At 33.4% G+C, this 12,992-nt stretch overlaps 2 protein-coding genes across 2 annotated transcripts; one reads left to right on the top strand and one right to left on the bottom strand.

Moving 5' to 3' along the window:
* LOC132053999 (uncharacterized) lies at positions 1-1,285 on the bottom strand. The gene is made up of 2 exons (XM_059446086.1): positions 1,262-1,285; positions 1-1,161 (listed from the first exon to the last, which is right to left on the bottom strand). The coding sequence occupies exons 1-2, from the start codon at positions 1,283-1,285 to the stop codon at positions 1-3; spliced, it is 1,185 nt and encodes a 394-aa protein (XP_059302069.1).
* A 9,128-nt stretch (positions 1,286-10,413) lies between these two features.
* On the top strand, positions 10,414-11,308 carry LOC132052660 (putative calcium-binding protein CML19). The gene has a single exon (XM_059444300.1). The coding sequence runs from the start codon at positions 10,514-10,516 to the stop codon at positions 11,087-11,089; it is 576 nt and encodes a 191-aa protein (XP_059300283.1). The 5' UTR covers positions 10,414-10,513; the 3' UTR covers positions 11,090-11,308.
* Positions 11,309-12,992: the final 1,684 nt, after the last annotated feature.

Genomic DNA, 12,992 nt, shown 5'->3' with positions numbered 1-12,992 from the left:
CTACTGATTTCTGTCGGGGCAGCGATTCTTGTTATGACCTGTTTGCTTGCACGTACTACACTTTCTAGCCATGCGAACAGGAGCTATATCCATTTCATTCCTCCTTCTAGTTGTAGTCCGCGTTCTTGAAGTTCGCTCGTATTCAGTGTTTGCAATTAAACTGAAGGGAGAAGGTGGCCAATATGCCTCATCACCCAACGGTGAAAAATTTTCACTGTACGTTTGCTTGTAAAACCTGCAACTGTAGTACTTGCTAACATAGTCCTTTGGTTGAATTCCGCGGATATCACAAAATTTAATTGCATGTGAACATGGCATATGGTAGTTTCTCCACTTCCCACACGAACACTTTTTCCCTTCGGCAGAGACTTTATGGATATTTCCGCCCTTACCTTCGTGTGCAAATGTCAGAATCTCAAACACCAGTTCAGTTGCATTGTATTGCTGCATGTCAGTTTGCTTTAGGGACCTCTCCCAGTATTCATCAAACTTCTTTTCAACAATGCGCGGCCAAAACTTTTTATCCGCAATCAACAAATCAGCAAGGGTGCTTCTCTCAACAAACCGATCAACAAGATTTTTAAATGTATAACGGTTCATAAGCGTGTCGGGCAATCCATGAGCTTTCTTCAATAAACCGTTGTAAGACTCGGAGACATTCGTTGTCATAGCCCCCCACCTATGACCGTTGTTCTTATGCCATGTCCATTTATCCTTCGGAAGAGATTTTAACCACAGATACGCTAGAGGTGACATTGTTTTGATTTGTTCTATCCTCATTTTATACTTCTTCTTCTGGTGCTCTGTAGCCGCCAACCACATTAGCTTCTCATGGTCACTGTTGAGGAACTTTTTATTGAAGTTGCTTTTCAAATGCCGAATGCAAAACCTATGGTGTGTGGATGGTGGTTGTAACCAATCATGTGTTTGGACACATTGCAAGATGCCCTGATGACGGTCAGAAATAAGTCCAATTCCTTGTCTCTCACAAACAATATGTCTCCACAACAACACAAGGAACCACGTCCCCAGAGAGGCAGCAGCCATGGACCCTGTATTAATGCGGCTAAACATCTTTGCTATTTCCTTCACTTCATTAGACTTGGTTGGATCTTGGATAGTCTCCCGGAGCCAACCGTACGATTCTTGATGTCCTAAAACCTAAAAAAAAAAAAAAAAAAAAAAAAAAATAACAAGATTTGATAGTGGTCTAAGATACCTATAAAGACATCAAACATCTAATGGAATGTAATGTACATACCAGTGCCTCATGCCTGTCTGCCATGTGTTGGTATCCTCTATGCACATTATGCGCAAGATTTTCTATAAAAGTGCGCGAGTGACGTCGATACCAACAAAAATACTCTGATAATGACTCTGGGTCTTGAGTTTCATACTCGGTTTAATTATCCTTGTCGACGATTTTCCCACAAAAGTCCGTTTGTGCAAAATTTTTCTTGATCCTCCACCGTTATAGCATACGTTTGTCATGTCCGTAATGAGAAGGATCAATCTCAGCACATGGTCCGGGAATATGTTGCTTCCTACCGAACTGTCTGAGAACGCGGTCTGGCATTGCCACTCTCGATAGATCCCACAAATAAGGGGAACCTGCGCCATCCAAATAACTTGGCCACACTGACACCACTCAGAGAGTCCATTAATGATGGCCTCTGAATAAGGCTGCCACACAAACTACGATAGAAAGAACATAAAATTACATGATAATAAAATAAATAAATTACACATAAGCGTAACTATTATATCAAAACGCCATTAACAACCATAATCATGATAAAATACCGACCATCGTTAGGTTGTCCAATACATCCTACATACGGGTAGCACAACACGTGCCTCATTTTCGCGAGCTTTTACGATGAGTCCACTTTCGTGCAAGCAGTGTGTGTGGTCGAAGGGCCACAGGTGGTGGTCGCATCGGTATAATTCGCTCCCAAGCCCAAACCTATATTAAAATTTTAAAATAAATACATAAAAACCTTATAACTATCAAATAGGACAACCAAATAAAATTATATAATTTTAAAGGTCACGTACCTGCAATAAGGAAATGAATTCACACACATCCTTGGCTTTCTTCAACGAAGCGCGGCATAAACAAGTATACAAATATGACAATGCGGCCGCCCCAAGCTTGTCTACTCATTGCTCTGGGTCACACATGTCAAGCAAATAGTCTAAATTAAGTAAAGTCTTAGGACTTATCAGGAATATCGTCGCTCACAAAGCCATAGCAAGTACAACCTAACCGCCGTTGCACAACAATTTACGGGGTCCGATCCGTAATGTCATCTAAGCCTCTAACATATTCAATTAATTTATTTAGTTCTAACCTACTAACACCATTAAAACAATCCGGACGAGTATTTTGACCAATAAGCTCGTACGGATTAATTGTTGCCACCCAACAATACTTATATTTCTAGCATTAACATCATTCAAGGGATTACCATCAACAACCATGCCAAACATGATCTCAATATCTTGTAATGTGATGGTCGCCTCACCCGTACGCGGATGAAATGTGTGCGTCTCGGTCGCCATCTCTCTATAAGTGCGATGATCGCCCAATCATATGATACACATCCTACCTCTACTACTCCCCTAAATTCACACAGGCCAAAGTAGTCAGGGATGCGATGATGAAAAGGATGACGCTTCACGTGCTTCCAAAATTCGGTATCCGCGCAGCGTGGAAACAGGCATCCGGTCGGTCCTCTCAAGGCACCATCCCACACAGCCTGTGATCGATGCTTCTCCTGGAGTGTTAACACATCATACACTTCGGCCCGAATGTACGCATACCGTAGAAGCTCCATACCTTAGATAAAAAAAAAAAAAAAAAAAAAAGTAAAGTCAGGATCAAGCTATTTGGAGTAACTTACTATTAAAAAAATTATTATTCAATTTTAGCGCGAACAAATATCTTGGCTAGATAAAGTCGACTTCCATTCGCCTTATTTAGAAACCGGCGATAGTGGACCACATTAATACCTATAAGGTATAGACAAAATAATTGTCCACCCACTTAGACTTAGGTCCCATATAATAAAGCATTATCATGACATTTTAAGTATCTTTTTTTTGGGCTACTGAGGCATCAATTAAATTTCACTTTTCTGACTATATAAATATCACATTAAAGGTATAACAATCCACAAAAATAATGTTGGACCGTTGATAATGTTAGCCACTTAGGAGTAGATCTTCCTAAAGCTCTTATGCAAATATCTAAGCACACTAATTTTTAATTGGAGAAAACATGTATTCAGTTGAGCATTGAAAAGGAAACACATGTATTATCGAGATAAGAGTGTCACCAAATCGCCAAATTTTATATAACAATCCACAAAAATAACGGTAACATAACAACAAATTCTTCAAAAGTGCTACTAAACAAATCGGACCTTTTATATAATAATGCTTCTAACAATCATATCTTAAGTTCAAACTAAAATAACACAAATAAGACAAACATATATCTTATACGTATTAAAATAACACAAATAAAAAATAACAATTAAGATATATAAGACAAACAAATATTCTACATCTACTAGAAATATACAATTATATGAGCTAGAAAAGATACCTTAATTTGGATAGCAACAAAAGATAAGGATGAAGAAGTTGCTCAAAAATTAGTATGTACGCAAGGTTTAAAAAGAAAATAAATGGAGGAGAAGGAAAAGGAGAAGGAGAGGAGGCGGAGATCAAAATGCGTAAGTTCGGGAAGATGGAGGTAGAGGCGGAGGAGACGGAGAAAAATTTAGGGCAATAAATGCTGAATGAGTCGTGGTCAGTACCACGTTTTACAAATATATTTGTAAAACGTGGACTGATCCACGTTATACAAAATTATTTGTATAACGTGGATCAGTCCACATTATACAATTTTTTTTTTTTCGTTTGGTGAATCTGACAAAGAAAAAAAAAAGTTGGGGTATAACGTGGACTGATCCACGTTATACCCCTTTTGGTATATATATTTTTGGCTTACCCCTTTTGATTTGTACCGTGTATTTTTATACCCTTTAGGCTCCGGACTCGCTAGATTTGTCCTAAATAATATATTACCAGATTTTAGCCCCCTACTTGGACCTACCTGATTTGTTTGTGCTCTCACATTCCTAATAAGTTAAGCTATATATATAAAGCTAGGAATGAAAAAGGTGATGTGGCGTATCGTCTGTACAACAACACTATTTATCTTTTTTCTCATAATTTTAAAATTTTCCTCATTTTTTGGCACTAAAAACCTCCAAAAATATTTAATACATCTTTCCTCATTATTGGTATTTATTTCATTTCTTGGAATCCCTCTCTCTCCCTTCTCTATGGTCTTAAAAGTTGTAATAAAGTAGGTACTTAAGGGGGAGGTAACGTGCGGTTAGGAATTTTAATGGATAATTGCAATATATTTAATAGTAAAAAGTCTACGAAAAGGTAAAAAGATAAATACCGCAACATTAATACCTATTATTAAATGTTAATTATGGGAAAGGGGAAGAGATAATTGAAATCAGTTTACTGCCAGAAAAATTTCAATATGGCAACGTGGAAGTGATTTTTCCCCTCATTCTTTTTGGCATTTACTTCGCATTAATCTCCTATTAAATATATGTTTAATCTCTTCCTTCCAAAGGAAGAGTACCGTAATGGCTCAATAATGAATATAATGGTGCAACTACATCCTGAACAATGGTCTATTTAAATTCCAGTTAATGAATATATATGGTGCAAGATTTCCTTTCATGCATCTCGGCTAAATTCTTAGAGAACTGGCCCTCCTTTTCCGTTGAGGTTTTTTTTTTTTTTTTTCTTTTTTTTGATTTCTCATAGGTGTCCGTCCTGCACTGCGGTGGGCCGTATCTGGATTACGTGACGAATAGCCCCACCTTTTGGGTGGCAAAAAAGAAATTTCACTAAAAAAGGATTTATTAATGTGAACTCTCTTATCTTTTTTTTTTTTTTTTTTTTTTTTTAGCTTAGAATGTATTTTTAATAGTACGCTATTAACTATTCTCAATCTGCATTCAATTTTTTTCATTCAATACTAATTTTCTTTATGTAGTAACAATCTTCTTTTTTATTTTCATTGTTAGCTTCATCAAAATGATATAGAATGATAGCTTTGTGTAATACTCATAATTGGACAATATGTTTGCGCTTTATGTACTTACAGATAATTATTTGAATATTCAATTTTATATTTTATTATAATATATGTAATTTATTTTTGTTATTTTGATTACAAGGAGATTCCTCTAACAACACGTTTAATTTATTTTTTGTCAGACAAGCGAGGGGAGAGTCAAGAAGATCGCATGAGAAAGTAAAAGTGCAACCTTGAAAACTAAAGAAAGGTGCAACCTTGGAAACTAAAGAGTGAGATTTAATTATTTTCTTTTATATTTGCTTTACAAATTCGGAACAAAAGGCTTTTGTTCTTCCCATGAAAATGGTGATGTGGCATGTCTCTTTGGCCAACAACACTATTTATTTTTTTTCTCATGATTTTAAAATTTTCCTCATTTTTTGGTACTAAAAACCTCCAAAATAAATTTAATACATCTTTCCTCATTATTGGTATTTATTTCATTTCTTGAAATCCCTCTCTCTTCCTTCTCTATGGTCTTAAGGGCCTGTTTGGAAAGCCACCCAGGTAATTGTAATTGGGTGTAATTACACAGTTTGGCCTGTTTGTTTGACCAAGTAATTACACAGTTAGGTGGGAATTGGTGTAATTGATAGGGTGAAATTACACTCTCCAATTCTCGGGGGGGGGGGGGGGGGGGCGGAATTGGGTGTAATTACACCCTGTAATTGGGGGTTACTTTTTAGTTTGTTTATTTTTTTACTTTAATTTATTTTATTTCTATTATTTTAATTTTTTTGATTTTTAATATTTTTTTATTTCTATTATTTTAATTTCTTTTTTATTTTTACTTTTTTATTATTTTTATTTTTTGAAATGTATTTTTCTTTTCTTTCTTTTCATTCCCAACCTTTACTTCTTGTGATTCCATGTAATTGCTCGTATTTTTTTATTTTATTCATTTAGCATAACCGTGTTATTATTCTAATATTTGAAACTACACCTCTTAATATTGGAAAGAATGAGTTATTAACAAACTTGACATATAACGGGTGACGTTATTAAAGTAGAATTTCATTGTGAATGGGGTTATAGACTTATATTTTTCCTTTTTTTGAATTATTTACTTAAGTTACGTTGGAACTTACTTATGTAATGTTGGAATTTGACATAAGAGTATTATGTTGAACTTTTTCTTTTGGATTTTGAATTTAGGTTATATTTTCAATTTTAAGTATTTGCTTTCACATTGCATGTTGTTGTTTTTTCACTTACATTTGATGGATTTTTTGTGTCAAACATTTGAATAATGTTATGGCATTATATTTATTAATATTATTTTTTTGTCAAACATTCAATCCATGACGTTCTCACAAAAAAAGTCTTCTTTTAAGTTTTATAATTAATTAAAATTAAATATTAATTTGAAAAATATATATCAATTATTTTTGTTACAATATTAGTTACAAATATATTATTATTAATTAATATATTTTCAAGAAACTATGTGTTATTAAATAACTAATTTAATATCATTTATAAAGGCAATATTTTTTAAATATTAATTTTAAATTTTTATAACTAAATTTTATTTTTAAATTAAACTGACTGTGTAATTACACTGGTACAACCAAACAGCAAGGTTATAATTACACTGTAATTACGTTATGACAAACAAACAGGTCGTTGTAATTACTAGGCTGTGTAATTACTACCCTAGTAATTACACCAATTCCAATTACCAGGTGGCTTTCCAAACAGGCCCTAAAGGTTGTAAAAAGTAGTTACTTAAGAAGGGGGTAACTTGCAGTTAGGAGTTTTAATGGATAATTGTAATATATTTAATAGTAAAAAGTCTATGAAAAGGGAAAAATGTTGTTTAATTTGTGATTACTGCAGTTTCTTTCTATAAAATGCATTTACAAAATTTTCTTTTGAGGGTTAGTAGATGATTACAAATCATGTTCTAAAAGCATTCATAAATTTTATATTCAGTTCTTAACATTATGGGAATTTCTTTAATATCTTGGTAAACTTATTTAATTTAGGGAGAAGAGGAGTACCATTTTCTACATGTTTGACAACTTAACTCTTAGTTTTAAAAGTTGAAAATTAAAAGGTAAACATCCAAGTCTCTTAGATCGGTATTATGGAGGTGTAGATGATGACTTTAGGAGCACTAAAGAAACTCTTAATAAAATTACATAGCATCTGATCTGCGAAGAATGATCAAATTTGTGCCACAAGCGACAATAAAGAGTTCAAGCCGCTTTAAAATTTATACGAAATACAAAAATTTCTAACCCATTGACAACTCTCAGTAGGAATTTATGTGATTTTCTTAAAAAGAATTGAGTCTCATACATTTAAATACTCTTTGAACTCTTCTTAATTAAATAAACTCCATATATTGAAAATAAGAATATGCTCTAAATAAAAAATTTAATTAATCAATCCAAATATATGCTATTTATAAATGATTCTTTCTCATAAAAAAAAAGATAATTTCTAAATTAATTATTAGTGTGTTGATTTTTTATAAATTAATTTATGTTTTTATGACCGCGCGAAGCGCAAGCGAATTCAATATATATATATATATATATAGCATTTCATTTAGTCGATTCCTATAGTACGATTATTTGTTGAGGTTCTCTTGGATGAATATGTTTGCTTGTTTTGTGTGTCTTTCTTTTCTTCGGTATTAAGGTAATAGTTAAATGTAAATACTTACAAGTGGAGTCATATTACTATTGATAGTACATGTATAAAATAAAATGATAGGAGATAAAAGAAGATATTGCTAGTCGAGTTATAAATAATTAAATACTCAATGCGAACTTCTACTTCGCTCCTATCTCTAAAGGAACTTATAAAACTCATGAGCAGAGTGACTACCTCATCTTGGTAATGTTTCTTGTGAGCTTCATTTGCACGTTATTCATTCTAAAGTCACCGCATTTTAATTGCTCCATATAGGAAGCAATTGACTTCTATGTCGGCGGTCTAACGTTGACCTCCAAATTCATGATTCTATATTGAGGAAAACTGTTTTTTTTAGTTTATCAAGTCTTATAATACATATGTGAATGCCCATACTATTGCAGGTAGCAAAATACTACATTAATTAACGTACCCTACATTAAGTCATATTTGTCTATCCGTCTAAACTAAGGCCTCGTTTGTTTCATTTAATTAAGGTCTGAATTTGAATGTTCAGACCTTAGGCTATTAAGTGTATTTGGTCATATTAGATTTAATTGAGCACTTATTTGGTCTGAATAGTTTTTAATCATTAAGATCTTGAACAAAGTCTTATTATAATTAAGAGGTATTTTTGTATGAATAATTTTTACCACTACTCTGGCCACCACCGCCCACACCACCCTCGCCCCCCACACCACCACCACTAACCACAGCTTTGTCATCACAATCACCATCACCACCGCCACCATCCCTACCCTGTGGCGGAGCCAATGTTTTATTAAGGGGGTTAAAAAATATAAAGAAGAAAACACACGAAGAAGCCAAGGAGGTTTAAAAAAATATTATTTTTTTAAAATCTGTCAGATTATAAAAGCAATACATGACAAGTTAAAAGTCTAAATTAAACAGGACAAGGGGCATATATGAAAGCAAGCTTTAAAAGTCTAAATTAAAAAGGTTAAGGGTGTGATAACATGCGTCATTACTAAAAAAAAAAAAAAAAAAAAAAAAAAAAAAAAGACTTTTGAAACTATGTGAAAGGACATGAAAATCTAACTCAAAAAAATTGAGGCAATGACTGAGTGGAATGGCCCAAGGCCTTTAAACCCCTTTGAAAGCCTTTACACCGCCTATCTGGAATAAATGGGTGCATTTCAAAGAATTTTTTCCAAAAGCTTCTTTTAAAGATTTTTAAACAATGGGGAAACAAAAGAAAATGATGAGCTTCCTTTTTGGTAGTAATTTGTCTTCCAAATTCTTTGCTTTTGCGTGTGCATTACGTGCAATGTACACTTTGCATTCGTGAAGTTTATCATCTTGTTTTATTCTACTAATTTAGATATACATGCAATATAAAACGAAATGGCTAACTACTTTCTTTACAAGAAAACTATCAAGGTTCAACCCCCCCAGCGTCCTTTTCTCTAAAAGTTTTATTTCGTGAAACATTAAATTAAGGAAGAGAACAAAAATTTAGACAAGACTTACTATATATATTTAAAGAGAGCCTCCATGTGGCATGCTGTAACATATATATAGTACATGACTCGATGATGGCAATATCAACATACGCGTCTTCCCATCCCCGCAAAAGAAAAAAGAAAGCCATCTTTCTTTTTTAAAGAATTTCCCACAAGCCAGCTTTAGAAATTCCCCCCTAAATATGCATTTTAGGCTGCCAAATTTTAGAAATGTGCATGTAAAACACATGCAAGAGACGTGATTTGCATGCATGCCTCCTAGGTTAACTAAGGTAACATGCCGTCTGATATATGTCGTTAGTTCAAATCAAATTTTAGGAATGAATTTTTGTTTGTACATTAAAAATATAGTTCTCTTTGCGCAAGTTAACAAGTTGACCTATGATTGACTTATAAAATATGCACAACATCAAAACATTCTACATTATTTTTGGGTCTAAGTTAATTACTTATGATGATATTATTTATCACAAAATAACCGTTGTCGTACTGGTACATGCCTTTTTTTTTCTAAGTTATCAATCTCCAATGGACAATTACTATGGTTCTTTTTAAGTTGATCTAACAGTAATATAAAACATTTTTTACAATATTAGTATATGCAAATGAAACTCAACCTAGAAAATAAATAATACTCCCAAAGTCTCAATTTATGTGACGTAATTTGACTGGGCACGAAATTTAATAAATAAATGAAGACTTTTAAATCTTGTGATCTAAAACAAGCCAAAAAATTTTAAGTGGTTATAAATCATCTCATTAAGCTGATAAAGTTTAAAGTTAAATTGTTTTCAAAGAAAGAAATGTGTCATTCTTTTTTTCACGGACTAAAAAAGAAAGTGTGTCGTATAAAAACTAAAATATCATTATCATTAACAAATATCTTGAACCCCAATTTTACTTTTGACTTTTAAGAACCCTAAAAAAGAAAAGTTAACAAAAAGCCACATATTCATTTCTGCAACCCAGCACGAAGCTTCCTTATACGCGCAAATCCCACGGAATACCGACTTTCTAACCGCCATTTAACTACTAATTTCCCAGTGGTTTCATAAACCCTAAACTATATATTACTAGTATTACTCTTCCTATATAAGGCCCATCCAATAACAATTTTATTGTTCTAAAAAAAAAAAAATCATGTTCTCTACTTCTCATATTACAAACTAGTGAAGAGAAAAAAGCCGTTTTTTTTTTCCCATATAGTATGTGCATGGAGACTATTTCTAGTACGGAAAACAAGTCCGTTTTCTCAAGATTAAGGAATAAATTTTCGTCGAAAAAGCCGATCATAATCAACGATACTACTACTAGTAATAATACTCTTTCCGTGAGTATAATTACTAGTAGTAGTAGTAGTGAAAATATGGTTCAATTGGAGAGGGTATTTACGTACTTTGACGAGGACGGAGACGGAAAAGTGTCACCAGCGGAGCTAAGGCGTTGCGTGAAGGCGGTAGGCGGTGATCTGACGGTGGAGGAGGCGGAGATGGCGGTGAGGCTATCGGATTCCGATGGGGACGGGTTGTTAGGGTTTGAGGATTTTAGTAAATTAATGGAAGGAGAAAAAAATAAAGAGAGTGAATTAAGAGGTGCTTTTGAGATGTATGAAATGGAAGGGAGTGGCCAAATTACACCTAAGAGCTTGAATAGGATGTTGAGTAGACTAGGTGAGTCTACATCTATTGATAATTGCAAAGCTATGATTCAAAGATTTGATCTTGATGGTGATGGAGTTCTTAGCTTTGATGAGTTCAAAGTTATGATGAATAGGAGTACTTAAAATTTGGGAGTTTATTTTTGGAAGACAAATTACATGATCATGTTGTGTAAAAGATTCTTTGGCCTTTGAGCTCAAATACTGCTGGTTGATCACATTATACATGTTGTTATCAAGATTTGCGACAGATTATTGATTGTAATTGCTTATAATTTTATGTATTGACATTATTATTAAGTACTTAGAAGTAAAACAATTTGCAGTTGAGTGCGATTAAAGCAATCTAGAATCTCTTTATAAGTTATGTCCTTCAAAAACTTGTCGAATAAGCTAGAAAGTTTTGCACGTTCAAGAGTGTAGTCTAGTGATTGATGAGAGGAGAACCACGAGGTTTTAGTTTCAAATCCACCAAAGGCCAAAAAACATTAGGATTAATGTCGAAGTGCGCGCAAACTGACCGACTACCAATATGTTCACACCAAATGAAGACGTAAGATGTGTCTTCACATACATTATCTGGTACATGTATTGGTGAGAGATAGCAAGTACCTAATAGAATAGTCGAAGTGCGTCAAGTTCGCCTAGAAAAGCTAGAAAACTTTGCTTAGAAAAATACTTACTCGCGCTAGATATTTACACCAATGATGTCATATGCATCTTTCACATATACTGTTGTCATTAGACAATATAGTTAATTAATATACAATATTCTCACATTAATTTATCACTTGACCGTGGTAAATGAATATAGTTTAGTGCAACATTGATTGCGTTTAAGTTTGCCCTTTGTTTGACGGATATTGCTATTGAGAAGGATTGGTTTTTCCACCTTAAAGTATGACCATTTTAAGAGTCCCACTTGACGACATAAAATTCAGGAAATTGAATCTCGTCCAATGCGCCCCTCGATTAATTAATTCGAGACAATTTTCTTAGAACATTTAAAATATTTTAATTATAACAGATTTATTTTCATATACGTCTCTAAAGTAGTAATAATTAGTAGGAATTTCATATTTCAATTTGGCCCAAATTTGGCCAAACCTATAAAAAGACCATCATAACCTTTTTGGGAAAAACCCCAAAATTGAATTGATGGGAGAGGATTTCATGCAAATTTTGAATTAAATGAACTTTGGGAGGAAAGGATAGAAATGACATAGACTAAGCATAAATTATCAAATTTAACCTAGGTAATTATGCGAATTTATTGAACTACCCTCATTTGAGCCATTGTGGCCAAAATCAGTGTGGCACAAAGACCTTTCCCTAATTTCATGATGTTGCAATGTTACCAAAGTGCAAAATTTGTGAGGATATCAAGAGATCCAATTAGCTAGCATTTGGCCGACTTTCATGCAAAAGGTCCAGCAATATATTTGGGAAATTTCAAAGTTTTTGACTTTGAGTTGCTGGCTATCATTAGTTAATTAAATTCTTCCAGACTTTTGCTAGATACATGGAGGGATTCAAGTCACCGAACAACGAATGCAGCCTAACAATATGAAACTTCTTAAACGGCCTATTGCCACACTAGGCCGGCGTCTCTGGTCCACTTACTGCACAAATCTCTTCTAGAGTCATTTTATACGATGTTACTATTATTTTATATTAGAAGTTAAATACTTTTTATAATTATTTTAGACGGCAAACTTCCTACATTTATTTTTTCAATAATATAATGTTTTAACTTTACATTCGTGCGCGAAAATCTTATTCCATCCAATTTTTGTTTTGTAAACAATTCACCGGTCATTACATCCGTAAACCCAACAAATCATTAAACCGTTTGACTGCTTGCTCTTTATCAACAATTCACTGGCCCAGAAGTTATATTTTGAAAAATTGTCGCTGGAAAGTACTTTTTAATATAATATTTACATGTGTAAACCGAAAATTAAGTATTGGTATCAGAATGCATTAATCACATCAATCTTGTTTACATAGAGAGCGAAATTAAACAGCT

This window comes from Lycium ferocissimum, chromosome 4, assembly GCF_029784015.1.
Source record: "Lycium ferocissimum isolate CSIRO_LF1 chromosome 4, AGI_CSIRO_Lferr_CH_V1, whole genome shotgun sequence".
NCBI lineage: Eukaryota > Viridiplantae > Streptophyta > Magnoliopsida > Solanales > Solanaceae > Lycium > Lycium ferocissimum.
This window is presented reverse-complemented; position numbering and strand designations above follow the sequence as displayed.